Below are 23,177 nucleotides of genomic sequence, written 5' to 3' on the forward strand. Positions count from 1 at the left end.
GTAGCTCATCTCGTGAAGAGCTCTGCAGCCTGGCCTCGGCCCCTGCGCTCACCAGGAGCACGTGGAGTGTGTAACGAACGGCAGGGAGGCAGGGGCTGGCACAGCAGTGGCCACAGGGTCCCGGGGCTGACCCAGCCAAGAGGCGACGGAGACAAATGCTTGCAGCTCCGACAGCAGTGAGGAAGATGTCGGATAGCTGAGAAACGTCCGAGGTACATCCCAGCCCGTGGTGCAGAGCTGCGGAGTCAGGTGGGGGTGGCGCCCTTGGAGGATGCACGGTTAGAAAAAATACAAAAACAAGGTCTCTAGAAAATGTTGATTCTCGCACAATAGAAAATAGATCTGCCTGATTTTGGAAAGCAATTTGGTTTTTAACATCTAGTGCTGATTGTTCCCCCGCGGTGCAGGAGGGCCATGCTGGTGGCAGCGCACGCGCTCGGGGGCTGCTGTGCCTGGACATCCCGGGAGAAGGCTCGCTCCTGCCCCACAACCGCATGTGGGCTGAGGTCAGGCCTTCTTTGCGTCGTCGTGGTGCTCTCGCCGCAGCGCTCGGGGCAGCTTGGGGTTGATGAAGAATCCTTTCAAGAACAAGTCTCTGACGAAATAGGGCAGGTAGCGGTGTATGAAATACATGAGCCCAAGGCCCTGCCCTGGGTAGTAGCGCACGGCTGGGTTGGCAGCCAGGAGCCCGTCTGTGATGCTGTTCACCACCGCGCTGAGGTCCTCCACTGCCACCTTCATGAACTGGATGAACTGGCGGTTGATCTCCTCCACGTAGTCCTCGCCGTAGGCCTGCAGCAGCTCCCGGGGCAGGCTGGCCACCAGCCGCTGCTTCTGCAGGTTCCAGAAGGCAGGGTCGCATGTCGTCCCTGCAAGGACGTGGCCCCCCTGTAAGCTGTGTGGCCCCCCTCCTCCAGCCCCCCCGGCATGGGTGCCAGCAGCCCCAAGTTCCCTCCCAGCCTCCTGGAAAGGTCCTGCTGAAACCCTGGCAGAGATCTGCCACAGGGCAAGCGTGGTGAGAAGCTCTTCATAGCCCGGGACTGCAGCAGAGGTCTCGGACCCTGCCTGCAATGGGGACGGTGCTACCATAAACGTGGCTGAGCTGGGTCAGCCAGCCCCAGTGGCAGAGGATCTGCTGGCAGGGCTTGATCCTGACCCTGCCTCTCACCAACCAGAGCCCAAAGGCCACAGGATGGCCGCCATCCCCAGGGAGGTGGCTAGGGATGCTCAGAAGCTGCATCCTGCACCACCGGCTGCTCCTGCCATTGCTCCATCTTCTGCCTCCCCGGAGTACCTGCCCTTTGCCTGCAGGTGCAGGCACCAAGCGGTGCCGACCCTCTTACCTGTTTTGTAGTAACCAGGCAGGACGAGGCTGACTTTGATGCCCCAGGGCTGGAGCTCGCTGCGGAAGGTGTCCATGAGCAGGCTGAGCGCTGCCTTCGAGGCCCCATAGGCTGCCAGGCAGGGGAAAGGCAGGTCACCTTGCAGGAGAGAAAGGATGAGTGAGCGGGCTCTCAGGCAGCTGCCTGCATGGCCGGGGGCAGGCAGGGACCGGGAGGGCTTGCACAGGGCCATGCTCCCAGCCACTGCAGAAGGAAGGGGCTTTGGGTGCCAGCCTGATGCGGCTGGCTGGGGAAGCGGAGGTGCCCGGGATGGAGGCGGGGGGGGGCAGGTGGGAGCCATGCCACACCATGGGGATGCTCGACCCACCCCCAAGCTCGGGGTGCCAGGGGGTCTGGTGGGCCATGCTGAAGGCAGGCTGCTTACCCGCGGGGCTGCTCACGGTGACGATGCGGCCTCCGGCGGAGCGGAGCAGGGGCAGCAGCCCCTTGGTGAGCTCCAGCGAACCAAAGAAGTTCACCTCCATGCAGGTGCGAAACTTGCCCAGCGGCGAGAGCTCGGCGTCGGCGATGGTGTCGTTGAAGCCGGCATTGTTCACCAGGCCCCAGAGCCCTGCGAGGATGGGATGCTTGAAGAGGTGACCCGAATGGGGGACCCCCACCCTGGGGATCCCAGCTGCTCCCTGGCTCATGGGGGTCCTGCAGGGGAATTGCGGGGTGCCCCAGGACAAGCCCCGTTAGCAGAGGCTGTCGGCACGGGTGCCCGCAGGGACGCAGCTCGCGGTGGTGGGCACAAGGAGGCTTGGCCCTGCCACGCTGGCTGCAAGCTGAGGTCCCAGGGAGCTGCGCGGGGTCCTGGGGGGTGCCAAGGGCTCCTACCTGTGCTGTTGGTGTGGGCCTGGATGTGCTGCAGGACGCGCTGGATGTCCTCTGGCTTGGTCAGGTCCATCTGCAGCAGCGTCAGCCTCGGCGAGCAGCTCCTGCGCAGCTCCTTGGCGCCGGGACCCTGCGGGTCCAGCACACTGGCGAACACCTGAAAGCCCATGGCGTCCAAGTGCCGTGCCGTCGCCTGCCCGAAGCCTGAGTCACAGCCTGCAAGAGCCAAGAGGAGCCCTGCAGTGGCCCGTGACAGCCGCCGGCCGGCTGTTCCCAGCCCCCAGGGACCCCCCAGCTCTGCCTCTCCATCCCCAGGGACCAAACCCCCCCCACCCCGACCCCGCAGCACTGGTCCCCTGCTTGGGGCTTGCCACCCCACTCTGGCTCCGGACCTGCCGGGGATGTGACCTTGCCCCGGGGCATTCGCAGGTCACGGAGCTGCTGTTTTCTCTTGTATCGCACACGGGAGGAAGAAAACACTCCCTTATCTGCAACCCCATCGCCCCAAGCACCTCTCTGATGTGAGGTGCAAGTAAAAGCACGGGCATGGTGCGGCGAGGCACTGGGACGGCCCAGAGCCCAGCACCAATGCAGGGCGGGAGTCCCCGTGTCCGTCCCCCCCCATCCCCCCCCCCCCCCCGAAACGTCCTCCAAAAGCTCCATCAGGCACCACTGGGAGCTGGCACAAGGCTCTGTGGGAGATGCTGCCCTTCCCCGAATGCTTTTTGCCTCCCAGAAATGGTGGCCAAGAGGCACAGCACCCCCCCCCCACCTGGCTGGGGTGCCAAGAGGATTAAAAAGGCCAAGGGGGGGAGGGGGGGGAAGAGGGATCCCAGTCTGCTCTTGCCACCCCACATCCTTCAAGGGCGCATCCGATGGGGATGTCCCACACGGGGGAGCACTGGGTGCTGCCATGCTCGGTCCCAGCCTCATCTCCTCCATCTCAGCTCGAGCAGGGGCACTGCAGGTGACACCATCACTTGCAAAGTCACCGTCGGGGTGGCTGGGGGAGAGCCCGGGAGGGAGCTGGGTGTCGCAGGCCAGCGGCGGGGCCCACGGAGCTGGTGGCCCCGGGTGGAGTGGCTGGCATGCAAACAAACAGCGGCAGCAAGGTACATCGGCCCCTGCTCCTGGGGCCGATGGCAGCGCTGATAGCTGGGGGGGGGGGAGCCTGCGCCGCTGCCGCTGCCCGGCCACATTAACCATTAACAGGGGAGCACTGCAGGGGCAGCCCCATGGCCCCTGCACCCCCACACGCCTGACACCCTTGGGTGCTCCTTAGGACATCTCTGAGAAAGGGTCCTATCCAAGCGCCTGGAGCCACCTTGGGATGGACGGAATGGTGGCCCCGGGCACTGCCACTCCACGGGCCCCCACAAGACCCCAGACCCCTCCCAGCACCCCGGGATGGGCACGAGGACCTGCTGCTCCCTCGGCTCCCCACTCCCGCATCCCCAGGCTGGGATCAGGGCGCTGCCGGCTCCAGCTCTCAGGGTGCCAGCTAAGCCGTCCTTGGCTCGGTGTCTGCGGGCCCGTCCCCAGCTCAGCTTTACTTTATTGCTGCGTCAGAAACCCATAATAAAGCCCCTGGCCAGAGGCCAGAGCGATAACACACCCCGGAGGTGGTAATACCCCCCCCCCCTTCCCCAGCGGAGCCACCCAACACCCAGCACCCACCATGGGTGTATGCCAGGCTGGCTCAGCATCAGCCCGGCATCACCCCTGGTGCCCCAGGGTATGCTGAAGGTGCCGCAGGCCTGCCAGTGCGGCACATCCGCCTCTCCCCTCCCCGGGAACAGGTCGTGCTGCCAGCGGCCGGCCAGATAAGGTGCATTTCGCCTTTCCCAACAGAGCAGGAGAAAACTGCAATAAAGATAAGGTTTAAAAAATAAAAGTGCTCGCGGCCACAGCCTCACCGTGCTGCAGCCAGCACCCTGCCCGCCGCCGCCAGGACACAGTTACCTGCGCTGCTCCCACCCCAGCCGGCAAGAAAAGCTTCCAAGCCAAACATGAAGCTCCCTATCACCTCCCAAGCCTCAGAACACCGGGAAACATCCCAAAAACCTGAGAGCACCAGGTTTGCCGGCTTGTTTTGGGCAAGCTTGTCAAGGAGGGAAGCAAACATGGCTGCGTGCCGTCTGAGCCAGGCAGGGTTTGTTTTGCCTTAGAGGAGCAGGGCGGTCGGAGAGTTTGTTTCGGAAGTTTTAATTTATTCACACAAAAAAACCCCAAACCCCTCCTGGGAGGCTGGCGGGAGGCCCGGGGCCAGGAGGGCGAGGATGCTCTGGTGTTATTTAAGGTCTCTGGAGCCGCTCGGTTCCCAGCCGCCACGCTCAGGCATGGCCAAGAGCGCAGGGAGGGAGAATTAAACCCCCTGGGACCCTAACATGTGGCCCCAAAACATGGCAGCTCACCCAGGGCCATGCTCATTCCCCGTGGCTACTGGCGCACGAGCCGCCGGCCACGCTGGGGCTGGCACGGGAGCCGCCGCCACTGCCTCGGCCCCGCCGGGAGCACCGGAGCCGGCCAGTCTGCGCAGCCCCGGCGAGGCTGGTGCTGGGCGCGCCGCCCTCCGAGGATGCTGCATCACGAGGAGATGCCGGCGCCAGCTGCCCCCCGCCCCGGCTCCCGGCTTGCCAACCGGTTTTGCATCCGTGCCGGTGGGAGGGACTGCGGTCGGACCGAGCACAGGAGAAGCGCGGCATAGGGAGCGTGGTGGAAGAGGGCAGGCGGCTCGAAGCCCCCATCGCAACCCCCCCACGGGTCCCGGGCCAGCAGCCAGAGGCTTTTGCTGCAGCGGGAGCAGAGCCCGAGCCCAGGTTGCAAAATCCAGCAGAGTTCCGCAGGCTCGGCAAGTGGGGGGCAAACGCCCGTCCCAGGGGCCAGCTGGCCTTCTGCCGGAGCAGCTGGTCAGCAGCAATTCCCTGTGGGCTTTGCAGAAGCTCCAGCCACTGCAGTGGCTCTGCCAGGAGTGGGGCATGCCAGCCTCCGCTGGGATTTTGGCACGAGGAGCCCCGGCTTTACCCATCTCGACCAAGCAAAAAGGGTTGGCCTCCAGCATCGCTGTTGGGTTGCCCTCCTGCCCACTCGGGGAAGGCAAAGAGGACCAACCACACCTCATGGCGTGCCCACCGCTCAGAGATGCCCCTCGCCAGCGAAACCAAAGACACTGGAGGGGCTGAGCCATGTTGGCGTGAGATGAAGCAGCCCGGCAGCTCCCGGACAGCCTGCCCACAGCCGCTGCTGCCCAGCCGTGGCAGGGTGTGGGCACCACTCACGCTTCCTCGCTGCTGGCCCAGGCTGCGGCACGGGCTCATGTGCCGCCAGCCGAAGCCACAGTCCCGGTTTGGTGCGGGCACATTTCTTTTGGGTGAGTCGGGTGTGGCATGGTGCTGGCTTTTTGCTGTCTCAGGTATTCACGCTGCTCCTGCAGCCAGCACTAAGGCCGCCGCACACAGACACATGCTCAAAATCAACGCCGCAGCTTGCTGAGCGGAGCCGAGACGGGCGATAACACAGCTACTGCCCGGGAGCTGACAAACCACCCCCCCGCCACCCCTGCGCCCGCCACCAGCACGGTACGTGATGGAGGGCTGGTGGCACGGGTCCGCGGCGCTCGCCCCGATGCAACGCAGCACCGGCTTCCTCACCTGAGCCACAAGCTGTGCATCCTCATCCCTGAGCCGCAAGCCGTGCATCCTCATCCCTGAGCCACACGCGATGGGAGAGGACCAGCACGGACCTGGAAAACTTCAGCGGTCAGAAGTGCAGCTTGGCTGAAGAAGCCCCGCGCAGCTGCGAAGCTGCCCAGAGCCCGGTGGGTGCCTGGGCACAGCGGCAGCTCCCCGGGAGCTGCTCCCTCCACGGCCACTCCAGCCTGGGACCCCGGCGTGGAAGCTGGAGAGGGGTTGCCCCATGACTGAGCATCCCTCTGATGGACCAGCTCCCCCAGGGTTAGCCCTGGCAGCGTGGGCAGCCGGCAGCCCCAGGGGCACCCGGGTACCCGACGAGGATGGGCAGCGGGGCGGCTGTGGGGCATCCTTTGGGGACACTCCATCTTTCGCCAAGCCCGGAGGAAGGCGGGTGCCGGTCAGCTGGGTCGGACACCCAGAGCAGCATCGTCCCCTTTCCAGCTCTGCAGGCCACTGCCTGGGTGCCCCGTGTGCCCCCTGCAGCCCTGCCACCGTTCCTCAAATCCCAGGATATCAATCCCCCCTCCTGCACAGAGCTTTTGGGCTGCGTGTCCCACCACCTTGCCTGAGATGCCTCACCAAGAAGGGACTGTCACCACTGTCACCAGCCTCCCAGCCCTGGGACAGCACCAGGCTCAAGGACACCGTCAGCCGGAGGGGAGCTGGGGGACCGAGGCTGAGCGGATTAATGCGCTGAGCTGCTTGTTTCCATAGGCTCAAGCTCAAATCCTGCCTGGGATGCCAACCTAAACACGGCTGACATTTTGCTCGGAGGTGTTGCTTTCTGGCCCCGGCAGGATTCACTGCCACTGCCTCGGATCCAGCTCCTCCAGGCGCAGGAGGGGGTCGAGCCCACCGCACCGCAGGGAGGCTCAGCCGGGCGCCCAAGCAGGCGCAGCAGGGACTGATCCTGGCTCGGCTGCTTGGGGACGGTCATCCTGGCTCCATCCTGGGAGCACCATGGATGAGGAAGCCCAGGGTGGTGGCACCGAGCTGGGTGGAGGAGCAGGATGCAGCAGGGATGGTGCCACCGGAGGGGATGGGACACCCCAAAAGGGCTTTGGGGAGCGGGTCCCTGCGCGGGGCAGGACGAAGAGCCCAGCAAAAGCCTTGTGGGCAGGGGCAGGGCCCTGCAGCCAACACCTCCCGGATGCCACGCATGTTTGGAGCGAGGAGCGATAAAGGGGTGATGTCAGCCCCGGGCGAGAGGGAACAAATTCTTGGCAGGGCGCTGGGGAGGGAGGGGATAGCAGGAGCACCTGTCCCCGTGGCAGCTGAGCCGCCCCGGACGCCCGCCGGCTCCCTCCTCCCAAGCCAGCCATCACCCGCCACCTGCCCGCACCTGAGGTCCTGCCGGAGGAGCGGGGCTGGGCAGAGACACCTGCAGCCCCCACCCCACCGTAGCCGGTGGCATCACCGTCAACAGGAAACCGCACCCCAGCTGGAGGCTCGCGTGGCAGCGTGCTGTGCCGGCAGCGGGGTGTCCCCGCTCCCCACGGAGCCCCCCCCGGGAGCAGCCCCCGTGCCTGGGCGCTGGTGGATGGGGCCAGGGTGGCAGGAGGTGGCAGCAGCCCCGGTGATGCTGCTGCTGCTGGTCCTCAGCACCCGGTTTCAGGAAGCCACGAGCCTAATAATTAAATTAAATTAAACCCAGCCTTCAGGGATGACCCAAATCCCATCCCCAAATCCCCGGCGAGGAGACAACGCATGAGCCTCCCCCACCCAATCAGCCTGGGTGGGCGTCCCTGCAAAGCCCCAGCCTCCTTCCCCAGGCAGGACCTGAGCCAAGGGGGGGCCATGCGCCGCTCCCCCGCTGACCCCCCACGCGGCACAGCTGGCACGGGCAGCCGGAGGGAGATTACCGATTACCGGCCGGGGTGCTGACAGCTCCCACAGCCAAGGGTGAAGTGCCACATCCGCGTCCCTCCAGCGGGTCCTATGGGGTGGGGCGGGGGCCAGGCAGACCCCCCCCCCCAGCCCCCCAGGGAGGCCTGTGGACCGCAGCAGAAGGCAGAGCCGGGGAAGCCCATCACCGCAGGGGGTACGCGGGTGACCAGCCCCCCCTCCCCAGGCCGGGGACAAGGGCCAGATGGTATGAATTACAGTGGATTAGCCAAGTGTTTCTGAAGCCTCACAAGCCCTCACCTCCACCCGGGAAGCTGTCTTTCGCTTAACAAACCAAAGAGAAGGGGGGGAAAAAAATCTGATTTTCTGCCTAGACAACCCGAAGCAGCCGGGCAGAGATGACAAGGAGCCCCGAGGCCAGCGCGGATGCACCCAAGGATCCTGAATTAAAGCCCCTTTCTCAGGAGCAGGCGCCGGCTCCAGTGCATCAGTATTGGAGAGGCAATGGCACAAGAGCAGGTGCGAGATAAATCAGCGTGGGGAGCCGCAGCCCTCCCCGTCACTGTCACTAAAAGCCACCCAGGTGCCTTATCCCCGCCCCCCCGCCAAAGCTGGGCAGCAGATGCTGCTTGCAACTGGTGGGGCTAATGAAGCCAGGAGCTCGTTACACTGCACGTGGCCCTGGTGCAGCCAGGACAGAAATGAACCCAACCACCTTCCCCTGCACAAGGCCACTGCCTGGTGAGATGCTCGAGGAGGTCAGGATCCACCCTCAAGCTTGCAGTCAGCCTCGGCACAGGCTTTAAGCTCTTGGGAGGGCAGCTTGGCACCCAGACCTGCTAAGCTCAGCCTAAGGGCTTGCACCAGCAGAATCAGCAGATGCAAAAGCCCCAGAGTCTTCCTCAGATGCAGGAGGAATGGGCACAGGACAGCCCGGGAGATAGCCCAGCCCCGGCACAGCAGCGATGCTGCTGCCGGCGAGGACCAACCCAGGGCTCGCAAACAGGTGGGGCGGAGGAAGTGCCTCTCCTCCCAGCAACACCGTGTCACTTCGGGGTTTCGCAGAAAAAGGGCTCAGGGAATTTCCTAGAAGCAGCCACTCGCCACATCCCGGGGCCGGACGGGATCTTCCAGCAGACGCCGTCTCCACTGAGGGGAGATCGACTCCCTGAAAGGAGCAGCCGGACTCTTGCAGTCAAGGATTTGAGCTTCCCACAGGCAGGGACGAGCAGAAGACGGCAGCACAGACGTCACCTGGGAAAGGGCACAGCCTGTACATCAGAGCTAATCTGGGATGGACGGATGGATGGATGGATGTCCCCACGGGAAGAGGAAGTTGTGAAGAGCTGCGGCGATAACCGGGTTAATAATCACCTTCAGAGGGAACACAGCGAACCGGGAACACGGCACCGGCGAGTCACGAAAGCCATCCATCAGCAAGAGCTGTCGCTGGGAAGGACACCCATGGCTCAGGGACGGCTTGACCGGATTGGTGCCGACGCCAAGCCGGCACCGACAACACGTCTGCCTGGGCTCTTGGGGAGGGAGAGGCTGGGTGGGAGCCAGGCTGGGAAGCCAGAAAGCTCCACCAGCCATGGCTGGGATGCGACACTGAAGATGCTCCCAGGGAACGAGGTGGTGGCAGCAAAGCTGTGGCTGGGGCACCTGCTTGGGAGCATCCCTGGGCTGCAAAAGGGCTCCCCAGGGGCTCCAGGAGGCTGGAGAAACACTAACCAAGCCCCATATCCATCTCTCACATGTGATAACATAGGCCCCAGGAGCCGGCAAGGAGAGGCAGAAAGTTGTGCCTAAGCTCTGCTACAGGCAGGGCTAAGCCATCCGCAAGCAGCAGAAGGGAAGACCATTCCTTCTACATGGACCACCATGAGCCATCACCACCCCGGGACATCACAGGGAAGGTATTTCTAGCCAGGACAGCAAAGCACCACAGCCACCACAGGACCAGGAGAACCTCTGGCCACATGGTGTGTCAGGTCAGCCGTGGAAAAGCCCTGAACTGCCACGCAGGACAGGGTGCCACTCCACCCACCGCTCCGCGGAGGCAGGCAAGTCACAGGGTGCTGGGACACACAGTGCTGGCAGGGACAAAGCCAGGCTGGGGCAGTGCCGACCAAAGCAGTTGCTCCAGAGCAAGCCCAGGGGATCACGATGTTAAGCAGCTCAGAGTCTGCAGCACCACAATAAAGCTACTGCAGTTTCGATGGAGTTGTAGCAGTTCAGGGGTATTTTGGTGATGAAATTCTACTTTGCTTGTAAGGTGCCATCTTAGCGCTCCCCTTGTCACAAGAATAAACTCCCCCTACATGCCACAAGCCCAAGCAAGCAGAAAAATAGGTGCAAGCCCTGCCCATCCCTATATCATGATGGGCTCTGCAGTTGCACCAACTGTATTTTCTCTTGCAGATCCATGTGGAGCTCAGGTTTTTTTGGTTTTGTTTTGGGGGGTTTTTTGGTTTTTTGTTTGTTTTTTTTAGAAACTGAGCAAACCACTTGAGTGAGCACCAGTTGAGCTTCAGCCAAGACAGCCTTTGAAATACATTGACCTCCAGGCTAAGAGCCGTACCCTCACGGCCACCTCAAGCCACACCAGCCCTTTCCATACCCGATTTAAGTTGCCCCCTCCTCACCCTCCACCTGCAGCTCCCACCAGCTCTTCAGAGTCAGAGTTTGAGCATCACAAGACTATTTTGGTGCACTTTCCCAAAACATGAAGGTGGCCCTCCAGGCTGATGTGCTTGGACATAGTCAGGCTGAACCAGGCTGAAGGGCGATGCATAGGGCAGCACCCACACGTGCCCTTCAGCTTGGGGCAGCGCAGGCAGAGCCCAGCACACCAGCTGAAGGGGGGAAAAGAAGTCACCACAGGATGGCTGCACACCCCCAGTTATAGAGCCTGTCCCCACCTGGTAACTGGGACCCTGGAGAGGAGCAAGCATTGGTCACGGTGTCTTTGGACAGGGTCATGGGAAATGGGCATGGCATGATGTTTATGCCAAATTGGAGTACGACCACCAGAGTGGAGAAACAGGGTAGGGAGGGATCACAAATCCGCTCAAGGGTATGTCTGATGGAAGCTGGGAGACCCGGCACGAGAAGATCACCACCACCAGAAGAAACAGAGAAAGGCTTAAAAGAGGCCAGACATTCAAAGCCTCTGCAGAAGGCACCAGGGCAGGTACCTCCTCCAGGACCTCGGCTCACCAGCCCATCCCTCTTCTCCATCCCCAGCCTGCCTGGGGAGCACCCACCATCTGGCTCCCCAGGGTCAGCCGCCCAGCAAGAGGCTGTGCCACCGCAGAGCCTGTAAAACCAAAAACTGCTTTTCAAGATTACAGCCTTAGAGCCAGCAAATCCCGGCACAGCACCATGTGCGACAGGGAAGCCAGCTCGCAACAGGAAAGTTGATAAAGCTCAGGGCCTGGCAGATCTCCAGGGGAGAAGGAAGCAGAAGTGATATGTTGCAAGTAGAAGCATGCACAGGCTGGGACAGAAGAACAGGGATTGGAGACGGCGGATATACCCTAACAGCCAGGGGGAACCGGAGAAGGAGGTAACAGGCATATGCTGGGCAAGGTTAAAAAAAAAAAAAAAAAAAAAAAAGAGTCCCAAACGATACCTATAGCCACACACTGACAGTATGACAGCAACGGTCCTGGGCGTTTTCCACCTTGCAGGCTCCGCAGCAGTATCTCAGATCTGAGATGGCAGGAGGGACGTGGGGAGGTGAAGAGGGACGACAGCCCTGCAGCCTTTACTCCTGCACAGGTCAGCTGGGCAAGCAGAGATGCCCCAGCTGGGGTTTTGGACCAGCACCGAAAGACGACGATGGGGAGAAGGCAAACGCTTGCCCAGGCTTGGCAGAGGCACATTGAAGACCCCCCACACCCCATCCCCACTCAAGCCAAACCCTGGCTGGTCAAGTCCACCACCCCGTGCTACCAGTAGTAAAGCGGCACGGCTCTTCTGTAAGCAGATCCTGGCTCGAAGGGAGCTAGACTCAACAGTGGGTAACACAATCCCGGACCTCATTAAAGATGTGCTGCTCACTGGACTAGAGGGCAGCAACTGCCCACACTTCTCCTTCCGAAGCATCCGCTCCCATCTGACAATCTCATTTCTGCAGGGAAGTCTCTGCTTTGTTGCTCTCATGTCCCCACGTAACCCCGAGCACTAATCAAGCCAGCTTGGGTTTCTCTACCGACTCTGTTCTCCCACAGCGTGCAACTTCTATGTGCTTTTCCTCCTAATTAGCTGTGCTCATCACTTTTGGTTAACGGTGCTAAAAAAACCACCCCAACAGGTCTGTGTTGTTAGCGGGCTTTGAAAGTGCTTATTTACTAGATAAGTGAGGAAAAGCTGAGTGTATATATCTAAATGTCTGCAGTGAGCAGGGGTAGGTGTCTATTTCTGACGAAACCTAACGAGGGGAAGAAGAATCCTAAAACCATGGAGGGCTGCTGACAAAGTCGGGGGGGGGAGAGCTTCAGCCCTGCGAAGAGAGGCAGGTTTTCTGCTCTGCTCCCAGAAACCAGCAGCAAAACCCTTAACTAGAGAGTTAAATGTTGCATTTATTTTTTCTTTAAACATGCAAGGGATTGCTTGTACACCAGGGTTAGAGTTTGGGTGTTTGGTTTCGGTCCTGTCCCCCGTTTCCCCCCCCCCCCCCCAGCTTGGAGGAGCAGTTGTCTCTGCTGTTAATTTTTAATAGATCCTGGAAAACCAGAGCAGTTCCAGGGAACGAGCCGATTTTCAGCCTGCACTTATGCTGGGGAAGACCTCGGGTATCTCTGAGCTGTCTCACTGGCTCCAGAAGCAGAGTAGAAGTTGCCTGTGGAGAGCTACAGTGTCGCTGCGTGAAGCTTTACTCATCGCGAGGCTGCTGGCAGGCTCAGCACCAAATACAGGCTGCGAGCGTGCCGTGCCGGTGCTCCAGCCGTGCCCTGGAGCAGAGGTGCCCATCTCCGAGCCAGCATGCGTTACTCAACAGCCCCAAAGTCTGGACCCCTGACATCTCCCAATCGCCCAGTTTAGCTGGAAAATGGGTCTAAGAGACAGCATCAAAGTCCAGACGGGAGCGATGCTGCTCTCTTACCAAGGAAAGTGATTTACCTTCACAGCAGAACAGTGAGAATCCCGACATCTGGATTGAATCACTCCGTCCTGCTGCAGTCACCAGATGCTTCAACATCTGTTAGGTCCATGGGAAACGTTGAAGCTCCACTTGACTACGATCAAGTTGCAAAACCTCTGTTAACCTTGAACACGATCTGAAGCTCTGACCCATTTCAGATTGTTAATGGGGCATGCAATTGTAACGAGAGAGCCTCACCAGGAAAACGGAGTTTCCCCTGCAGCGAGGAAGGAGGAGAAGAGAGGTTTGCAGCTGGAGCAGCCTGACCTGCCAACCGCTTTTGTTGACGAAGATGGTTTATTGGGGGACAGACCGGTCTGCAGGTGCCTCCTGGCTTTGTAGGCTACACCGAGGAGGAGCAAGAGACCCAAATCGCCTCCCCAGGCAGCAGTCCTATGGCTTTGGGTTATTTCAGAGCTGTGTAATTCAGGTGCAACCTTTACAGACAGAGCAACGATTCACTGTTTTCAACTTATCATCCAAGCTGAAGTGTAAGAATGAATACCTCGCTACACAACTCATGTCTTCCCTCTGCTCTGGCAAAACCCCGCAGGCAGGCAGGGTCTACAGGCTGGTTTGCATTCGTTCCTTTTCAAGGATCTGCAGTAAAGTGGGCAATTGGCTACCGTCCAAAAAAACACCCCAAGCAGTCGCACACAGCAGAGCTACACAACAACGAGGGGTCACAACTGCTCCAGCTGCACAGCGGAGACCCGGGATGCTCACAGCCGTCCCTCCACCACCTCCAAACCCTAAAACCAGTTGTGCTGGGTGGTTTCCGTGGAATCGCCGAACCTCACAGGTATCCACTAAGACCAGAGGGAACAGAGATGATCTAGGCTCACGTCTAAACTGATCCAGGTCAAAACCAAACCTTGCACGAAGTGCTGTCAGCCTGGATCTGGAGAGGCCAAGCAATGGAAGCTCATCACCTCCCTCCAAAGCTGCTCTTGCAGACCATCACCCTTCACAGGCTACAGAGGCTGGAGCGCTTTTTATATCGATTCCCAGTAGGAAGCAGATGGGGGATACAAGCAACACCCCTCCTCTTCGCTCACACAGCTCAGAGGACTCCGACGCACCCAAGGACACCCAATAGTGCCATTTTCAGATGCAGGAAGGGGCATGCACACACAGAAACAAGCCCTTTGATGCTCAGAGCAAGGCTGCTCCTGGTGAGCTGCTGGCCCACGCCTGCACTGCTGGCCCACAGGTGCCAACCGCCAGCATCAGCACCCTGGGGTGCCCTGACCGTAACGCCAGTGGTGAGGGATGCCAGGTATTGGCTACCCCGCAGCTTGCCGATGCCGGATCAGCCTTGGGCCGGGCAGCTGCCCATACCCAGCCCGCCCACACTGCAGGCATGCTGGGGTCCCTGCAGCTTCCCATGCTGGGTCAAAGCCTACACCAGACTGTGGGCTTGTCTTTGAGGCAGGTTTGGGCTCACGGGCAGGCTCAGGACAACATGTTAAAGGCAGCATGGCGATCACTGCCATCTCCCTCCCAGCCCCGGGCTGGAGCAGCTGATCTCTGCTCCCCTCCTCATCCCGCCTGTCCTCCCAGGGCTGACCTCTCCCAGCCCACGCTGCACAGGAGGGCATTCTCCTCCTCACTGCAAACAGCTGTGACCTCCCCTAGGAAGGCAGGATTAACACTTTCCTCACCCCCTGCCCCCAGCCAGGCTGCATACACTGGAGCCACGCTCCTGGAGAAGCTGGACCCATCAGGATGCAGAGCAAGAGCCCCAAGGTCACAGCCACAGATAAACACAGCACCGCAGGGACTAGCGGCCACCGACTTTGCTAATCCAGGGGATGCCCCATGGGAGACCGCAGCATTCCTTGCTCCCCTCCAGCAGCAGGCAGCTGCCCATCCCTGCTCCAGCCAAACCCCAGCCCCACATGCAACACCTGAAATGCAAACCTGCAACAGATGGGGAAACACCACAACTTTCTAGTCCCTGCTCCTACCACAGGGTCAGCAGCTTTGCTCTGCAGCAGCTCCACATCTGCTCTGCTGCTTTCCCACTCAGCTGCACAGTTAGTTTTCCTTCAACCCCTCCCATAAACTACATTTTGATTAGCCAGTGATGTCCAGACTAGCACATGGGGCTGGAGCATCACATGCAGAGCTCAACTCAGGGTTGCTCCCAAGGGGTCTGGGAGAATAGGCAGCTGGAAGAACTGGGACACCTTGACCAGGTGATACAACAGCACTGCAGCCACATTCCCTTGCTCCAGGTAAGCATCACTGAACCTGGGCAACTCCCTGCTGCAGGATTAAGCCAGCAGCCAAGAAGTGTATATGTAAGAGGAAACTATGCCCAAAGTTTTGGGCTGGGACCTGTGCTACTCCATGGCAGGCATCAGGAGAGGACTTTGCTGCATTTCTTGGTTGACCTGCAGGGTCCAGCATGACATCCAGTGTGGCAGAAGCCCTGTCCCCGACCTTGCACACCTTCACTGCAGCCCAGCATCCCCCGGCACCCACTCCTCGCTTCTCCCTCTGCCGTGTTTTGCTTCCCATGGGCAAGAGGGGGAAGGCCAGGCTGCCTTTCTCCAAGAGAAGGTTGCTCTTGCACTGATCCTCCCTGGCTGCTCCCACAGGAGACACTCAATACCCAGTTGCCAGGAGGTGTCCAGAATTAATCCGCAAAAGAATCAGGCTAATTACTATGCAAATACTCAAGCGAGGGATGCCATCCCAGGCAGAGCAGCCCTCGCACCTGCCCCTTGGCAGGCACCTGCTGGAGCAGCAGTAAGGAAACGCCGATCCCACACCGCAGGCAGCGCCTCGAACCTGTAAAACCACAAGGTATTTACAGCCAAGAGCAAACACACCAGAGCTGCAGAGGTGTCACCTCAATGCACCAGGGCAAGAACACCTTGTTCCAGCCACTGACTAATTATACGGGCAATGCCATAGAGCCAGGGCTGGCTTGACCTGGCGTGCCACAGGGCACCTGCAAGCGTGTGGCTGTCAGACATGCCCTCCCCAGGCAGCCCTGCCCTGCCGCGGCTTTGACCTTCACTCGGTTGAATCATTCATTCATCCACTGCCTTGCTCCTCCAAGCTTCCCCCTCCGAAGAGACCTCCCTCTGCTTCCCACCGGTGCCGCGGAGCCCTTCGAGCTAGACGGGGAACCTGGCTCCCACCTTTCCTTCTCAAAGCAAGTCCCCATCACAAGACCCAATTTTCTAGGAAACACACAAACCCCCTTCTCCAACTTGGGGGTCTCCAAGCCCAGGCCAGACATTCCCACCAGGATGCATGTTCCCATCCTCAGGAGCAACGCCAAGGTCATGCCCATGGGCTTCCCTCCCTTCTGCATCCATGCGGAGCTGGCAGCACCCTCCCAGCACGCCTGTGGCATCACCCACCCTGGCTCCAGTGCTTCCTCCTCAGCCTATGTCTGCTGTCATCGTCTCACAGCAAAGCACCTGCTGGCCCCAGCTACCTTCATCATCCTCCTGTCCCACCGCCAGGAGGAAGGAGAGGAGAAAGCACTTGTATACCAAGATATCCTAAAGAGATTCAGCCACCAAGCCAGAGCTGTGAGAAGCCTGGGCTGGGAGCACAGCACATCCCCTGCAGAGCCACCTTCCCCACGGAGGAGCTCTGTGCCAGGCAGCCGGAAGAGGAGCTGGGCAGCAGCTGAGCATCCTTCCCAAGGATGCCCCCACAAAGAGGGGGAACAGCCTCGTTTGCCCCCAGCAGCTCCCAGGACAGAGCTCTGGATGAAGCAGTGGTGGTCAGCCCCAGGTAGCCGGCTCTGTTGTAGCCTCTAGAGATGCCACGAGAAGCTTTCTAAGAACAAGCGTGGCTCCAGAGGGGAGGAGAGGACAGCCCTCGGGCCAGCCGAGGTGCTCCCAAACCAGTGGTCCGGCTCTGCGCCAGCCCCACCATGTGTCCCATCCAATCGCCCAGCTTTCAGGGGAAGCAGCACCCAGCATCATGCTGTGGCTGGTGGCCGATGCGCGAGTCAAGGAGCCACTTGCAGGGACCAGCACAACTCCCTAAAGCCTCCTCGCTTCGGGACAAGGGCAACAGCAGGTACAGCCCGGCCAGTTCTGCTTGGACATGGAGGAGGAGGGATGGGTAGGCAAGCTGGTGGCCGTGCCACTGCCCTGCCCCGGGCAGGGGATGGCACCCAGGTGGGACCCCGCTTGCAGCACCGGACTGGTGGCCGTGGGACGCCCCGCTCCCCGCCGACCCCGTCGGGGCGTCGAGGCCGTGTCCCCGCACTCACCTGTGACGAGGACGGCTCTGCCCGCCACCGGCAGCAGCCTGCGGGGCGACGCCCGCCACAGCAGCAGGCAGGCGGCGGCGGCCGCCAGGGCGAGCCCCAGGGGCAGCGGCAGGCAGGCGCGGCACAGGCTCTGCAGCCCGGCCAGCAGCGCCAGGGGCAGCACCAGCCCCCGGCCCGGCCCCAGGGCCCGCCGAGCCGCCCGCAGCGCCAGGCTGCCGGCCAGCGCCGCCCACAGCGCGCCGTACGCCCAGCGCTCCAGCCCCGGCTCCATCCCGGGCCCCGGCCCCGCCGCTGCCGCCGCGCCCGGCCCCGCCGCGCCCGTTTATAACCGCCCAGGCGGTGGGAAAGGGGCGGGGCCGCTGCCGCCCCCGCCAATGGGAGACGATCGGGCCCGCGCCGGGGCACCGGGCACCGCCGGGACCGGCCCGGCACCCCAGCGGCACCCCGCCGGGGGAGCGGGGCCGGGGCCGGCGGCGGCGGAGCCCGGAGGGACACCGTGACGCCTACGGCTCGGCTCGGCTCGGCTCAGCCTGGCTCGGCTCGGCCCGGCTCGGGACATCGTGCCGCCTAGGTAGGCACGGCTCAGCTCGGCACGGCTCAGCTCAGCACGGCTCGGCTCGGCTCGGCCCGGTTCAGGATGGCTCAGGACACGATGCCACCTAGGTAGGCACAGTTCAGCTTGGCACGGCTCGGCTTGGCTCGGCTCAGCACGGCTCGGGACACGATGCCACCTAGGTAGGCACAGTTCAGCTTGGCACGGCTTGGCCCAGCAGGGCTCAGCATGGCTCAGCTCAACTGAGTTCAGCATGGCTCAGGACTTCATGCCACGTACAGCCTGGCTCAGCTCAGCACAGCTCAGGACATCATGCCACCTAGGTAGGGACGGCTCAGCTCAGCCCGGCTCGGCTCAGCTCAGCCTGGCTCAGGACATCGTGCCGCCTAGGTAAGCACAGCTCAGCTCAGCTCAGCCCAGCTTGGGACATCGTGCCGCCTAGGTAGGCACAGCTCAGCTCAGCTCAGCCCGGCTTGGGACATCGTGCCGCCTAGGTAGGCACGGCTCAGCTCAGCACGGCTGTCGTGGTTTAATTTCAGTCGGCAACTAAGCACCACGCAGCCGCTCGCTCACTCCCCCCCACCCGGTGGGATGGGGGAGAGAATTGGAAGAGCACAAGTGAGAAAAACTCGTGGGTTGAGATAAAAACAGTTTAATAATTGAAATAAAATGATAATAATAATATGATAATAATACACAAAACAAGTGATGCACAGTGCAACTCCTCACCACCCACTGACCGATGCCCAACCAGTCCCCGAGCAGCGGCCCCCCCGGCCAGCTTTCCCCAGTTTATGTACTGAGCATGACGTCCCATGGTATGGAATGTCCCTTTGGCCAGTTTGGCTGTGCCCCCTCCCAGCTTCTTGTGCACCCCCAGCCTTCTCAGTCGGTAGAGCATGGGAAGGTGAAAAGTCCTTGGCTCGTGTAAGCATTACCTAGCAACAACTAAAACATCGGTGCGTTATCAACTTTGTTCTCATCCTAAATCCAAAACACTGTACCAGCTACTAGGAAGGAAATTAACTCTATCCCTGCCGAAACCAGGACAACAGCTCAGGACATCATGCCACCTAGGTAGGCACGGCTCGGCTCGGCATGGCTCAGCTCAGCACAGCTCAGTTCAGCTCGTCTCGGGACATCGTGCCACCTAGGTAGACATGGCTCAGCTCGGTTCAGCACGGCTTGACACAGCACAGCTCAGCTTGACACAGCACAGCTCAACTCAGTTCAGCATGGCTCGGGACATCATGCCACCTAGACAGGCGCAGCTCAGTTCGACTCGGCTTGGTTCAGCACGGCTTGACTTGGTTTAGCACGGCTCGAGACGTCATGCCACCTACAGCACAGCTCAGCTCGGTTCGGTTCAGCACAGCTTGGGGCATCATGCCACCTAGGTAGGCACAGCTCAGCTCATCTGGGTTCAACTCGGCTCGGCTCAGTTCAGCACGGCTTGACATGGCATGGCTTGGCACAGCTCAGCTCGGCTTGGTTCGGCCCAGCACAGCTCGGCTCAGTGCCCGTGCTGGGCAGAGCTTCCCGGCAGTGCATTTGGCCCCACTTGGCAGGAAGGCGGGTCCCCTGCCCGCTGCCAGAGCCAAAACCATTGCCACCAGCACCCACGTCCCGCTGGGACAGGGGGAGCACAGGCCACAGCCTCCCCCCAGGGCCACCCCTCCACCAGTGTCTCCCCTCGCAGGGTGGTGCCCCCAGGACCTGCTCGTCTGCTGAGGGAGTGCCATACGGGTGCTGGGCCACGTGCCACCTGGGTCCTGGTGCCTTGGCCAGCTGCGCTCGGGTTTCTCCCGGTGCCCGGAGCAGGCAGGTAAGGTGTGAATCCCTTCCCAGCTGCTCCCTACGATGGGGAGCTAATGACCCCTGGGCGATCCCAAACCATTTCTCAGCACCCCGCTGTTTGTTCGCCACCCGGAGCGGGCAGCACCCTGCCACCCGGCTACCCAGCGTTATTCTGGGGCTGCAGCACAGCGAGCTCCTGGCTTGCCCTGGCTGGTGCCGCGAGGCTCGGGGGAAGCCCTGCTGCGCAGCACCGGGTGCCAGGTCCGTGCCACCTCCCGCGAGTGCCAGCAGGAGCTCCCTGCACCGCCCCAGCCAGGGGGACAAAGTCCTCTCCTTTCCAGGTTTATTACACAGGGTAATTGCTGCCGCTGGGCTCGCTTTATTAAGCACCTGCTTTAATATTTCACCAAGTCTCCGTACTCGGTGATCCTTCGTGCGTCCCTGCCATGGGCCTGACTCTCGGTGCCCTCTGCATGGAGGGCAAGAGGCTTTCATGTGCCAGCATCAATGCTGGTCTCCGATCCTGGAGGAGCCGGGCTCTGCCAGCCGGGCTGCTGTCGGTGCCGGCCGCCCCTGCCAGACCCCACGAACCCTGGCATGGTGGTAGCAATGGCAGCGGATGCCTGTGCCATCCTTCTTGGAAACAACCCCCCTGGTACCGGCAGAAGAACACATTTCATCAGCAGCAACAGCGCTGCAGAAGTGCAGCGTCAAACAGGCTGGGGTGGTTTTGCCGGGGTGTGGTGGTGGGACCCAGCTGGGTTCGCACCCCTGCTCTTCCAGGCGGGGGAATGCCGGGAATGCTGGCGAGGTAGAGGAGGAGGAGGAGGGCTGTTCCCAACAGCACGGCCGCGGGCTCTCCCGCAGGAATCCGCTCGCTTGCGGCACTGGGCTACTGAACTCAGTGAAAATGACGGAGGTGGCCACAAGGCAGAGCCTCAGGGAACTTGTGCACTGAAGAGGACCCTGTTAAACACCCCCACCCATCACTTCACCAGTGCTTGAAAGATCCTGTTGGAGAAAGGTTGTTTTCCAAAGACGTGGTCTCCAGAGAGAGAGCATCCCTCGCCGCACCGGCTGAGCCAGAGCTGCTGGGGCATGCAAGGGAACGGGGTCAGGGATACGGTGCTTTGCAGAGACAGCCAGAACATAGAGTCCTTACTGATGATGGTGTTTCAGCAAGGGCAGATGTGGCCATTCCCAAACTGCAACGTGAATTCATGCATCTCCTTCAGAGCTGGGTGTCCGTTCATCCATCCCTTCCAGAGCTCTTCATGCATGGTCTCAGGATGCCCTTCTTGTGGGACACCTCAAGATGGGTTGTAGGTAGCCATGGTGTGCTCTGTTGGCCACAGTCAGGGCTTTCCATAGATGCTCTCACCAACAGGTCCGGTGGGGTGGGGCTGGACCACCAGCACCCTTTGCCAGCCTTGGCCGTTCCCCAGCTCACCCCAAAAAGGCCAGCGTGCGGTTAGGGTGACCTTGGTGGCTATTCCCTTGAAGACTACTGCCTGGCCTTGTTGATATTCCCATTGCTCAACACCGGAGCGTGCCTCCCAGCCGTGCTGCGCTGTTAGGAAACGCTGGTGATAGCCCCATTACCTTTTGACCTACTTGAGCTTTTCCGTACCTGTTCTGCTAATTACAGCTCACCTTCTTCAGGGGAAGCGGGGCTGGTTCGACCGCAGCCACCTCCCACACCCTTCCTGGGACTGCTCACGCAGGTCCCTGGAGGGAGGGACACCACATCTTCCTAGTGCTCCCCTTGCCCGAGGCTGTTCCTCCAGCTCCGTGGAGCCTCCCATGACTAACAGGTTTTGAGATAATTGTTCCACTCCCTAATCTCATCTGCAGAAGATTCATGACATTGTTTTCGAAGTGCCATGAGCCATTTCCAGGGGCTCTAAGCCCATGAGGGATGTGATTCATCCATGCTGCTCCCACAGGTACTTAATCTTCTCCAAAACAGCAAGTCCTTCTTCCACGACCATTATCTCCTTAGGAAACACCACCCAGGCGAGCACCTAACAGGGCACTTTTGTCTGTTCAGCGCTGATGGAGACTTCTGCCAGCGCTTGCTTCCTCACACAGGCCACAGGGTATAGTCCTTCCCCGGGAGCAGTTGTCTCAGGAGAGGGGACCATGGGGCTGGGACCCCCCTTGGATGTCACTTGTGGGCTGGACCCACGGGAAAGGGGATGCTGGAAATAGCCCTCGCTAACTAAAGCAGATGGGGCTCTTTCTCCCCCACGCCATGTCCTCAAAGAGCCCTTGGGATGGACGTGGGTCCATCCTTCTTCGCGGTGATGATGTGGGACACTGGAGCCCGTTGGCATCTGGGGCCGGAGACAGTTCAGGGGTGACAAAGGCCATTGCACTGCCTGGAATTAACTCTCATTTTGACTCAAAGCATCTTGCAGAGGACAGTGATTAATTACTCCCAGCATCAAATATTTGTGTCCTACCACTGAACTTGTGCTGTTCTACTGGTTCTGGTTGGACTTCGCTGCCGGAGCGGGAGCTCTGTTATTGTGGCTTTCTTCTCCGGGGAGGGCAGATCCTCGGGTGGCTGTGATTCAGCTAAGCCAGGCTCAGCTCCGGGAAGCCTTTCCTGCACCCAACACTTCAATGTCCCCATGATCCTTCCCCAAGCCCAGGGCATGGAAATTGGGCCTACCAAAGCCCAGCCTGGAGGCACTTCCCACAGCATGGCCACCTGAGCCACAGCCGCCCAAGGAGCCACCTTAACTCCTTGTGCTGGGATCTTCTCCCCCTTCTCTTCCCAGGACTTTGATCCCTTGTTTCCAACTTACTTCGGGCCACGAGCAAGGACTTTTTTTTGAGCTTTCCTTATGTTTTGCTGCTGTAAAACACAGACAACCGTTTGTGCCCATCATCCCGTGCATCTGATGCCACGTTGGTGGGATCAGCCTGAGTCTCAGGCTTTGATCCTCCATCTGCGGGGGGTTTCCACACACCTCGGCTGGATGGTGGGCACAGCCCAAACCTCTCCCCAGCTCCTGGCAGGACCTCTCTGCTCCCAGGGTGCTGCGGCTGGAGCAGCTCCTTCGGGAAGTACCAGGGCTGCTCCCCAGGACGGCGTTGCTGGCAGCATGGAGCATCCAGCCGAGCGCTGACGCCGGATCTGGCTCTTTGCAAATCCTCTCGTCTTCGGAAAATTCCTGCCTCCAACTTGTTTTTTTCAGGTTGTGCAGGATCCCCGGTTATTTACAAAACACGGCTCCGCTTCCAGCCGCATTCACGGCTTCGGGAGAGGTTTCACCTTCTGGGAAGCCGCTCCCCAGCCTGACCTCGAGCTTTTCCACCCCGATGAGGACCCCGTGTCACTGTGCCCACTTGCCCACACGGCCTTGGCAGCTCCTTTGCCAGCCGCACTTTCTGCACCACGGTTCTCCAAACAAGAGCTGCTTTTGGGCTGCAGGGACCTTGCTCCTTCCGCGTGGCTGGGAAGCGACGGCGACACTCCAGAGTGCTCCCAGCTCCGCTAATGCCTGGTGCTCTGCATCCCCCGTCTTCTCGGGCACGTGCGGTACCCGTGCCAGGCTTGCTTTGCCAGCCCAGCATCACCCTCCCATCTCCCATCTCTCCCGTGCTCATCACAGCACATCGACCTCGATATTAGGGTAATGGGGACAGGGCAAATGTGTCTCCC

At 60.8% G+C, this 23,177-nt stretch overlaps 1 protein-coding gene across 1 annotated transcript; it reads right to left on the reverse strand.

The window, feature by feature from the left end:
• Positions 1-442: 442 nt before the first annotated feature.
• On the reverse strand, positions 443-17,425 carry HSD11B2 (hydroxysteroid 11-beta dehydrogenase 2). Its single transcript, XM_076349218.1, has 5 exons — positions 17,155-17,425; positions 2,220-2,432; positions 1,768-1,953; positions 1,344-1,481; positions 443-869 (listed from the first exon to the last, which is right to left on the reverse strand). Exons 1-5 carry the CDS (start codon positions 17,423-17,425, stop codon positions 508-510), a joined length of 1,170 nt encoding a protein of 389 aa, XP_076205333.1. The 3' UTR covers positions 443-507.
• Positions 17,426-23,177: the final 5,752 nt, after the last annotated feature.

Source organism: Aptenodytes patagonicus, chromosome 11 (assembly GCF_965638725.1).
Source record: "Aptenodytes patagonicus chromosome 11, bAptPat1.pri.cur, whole genome shotgun sequence".
Classification (NCBI taxonomy): Eukaryota; Metazoa; Chordata; class Aves; order Sphenisciformes; family Spheniscidae; genus Aptenodytes; species Aptenodytes patagonicus.

Coding starts and splice junctions, on each gene's coding strand:
- HSD11B2 (XM_076349218.1), bottom strand. CDS start 17,425: ATGGAGCCGGGGCTGGAGCGCTGGGCGTACGGCGCGCTGTGGGCGGCG. Junction 1,482..1,767: donor CACCGTGAGCAGCCCCGCGG/GTAAGCAGCCTG, acceptor CTCTCCTGCAAG/GTGACCTGCCTTTCCCCTGC. Junction 870..1,343: donor GCCTGGTTACTACAAAACAG/GTAAGAGGGTCG, acceptor ACGTCCTTGCAG/GGACGACATGCGACCCTGCC.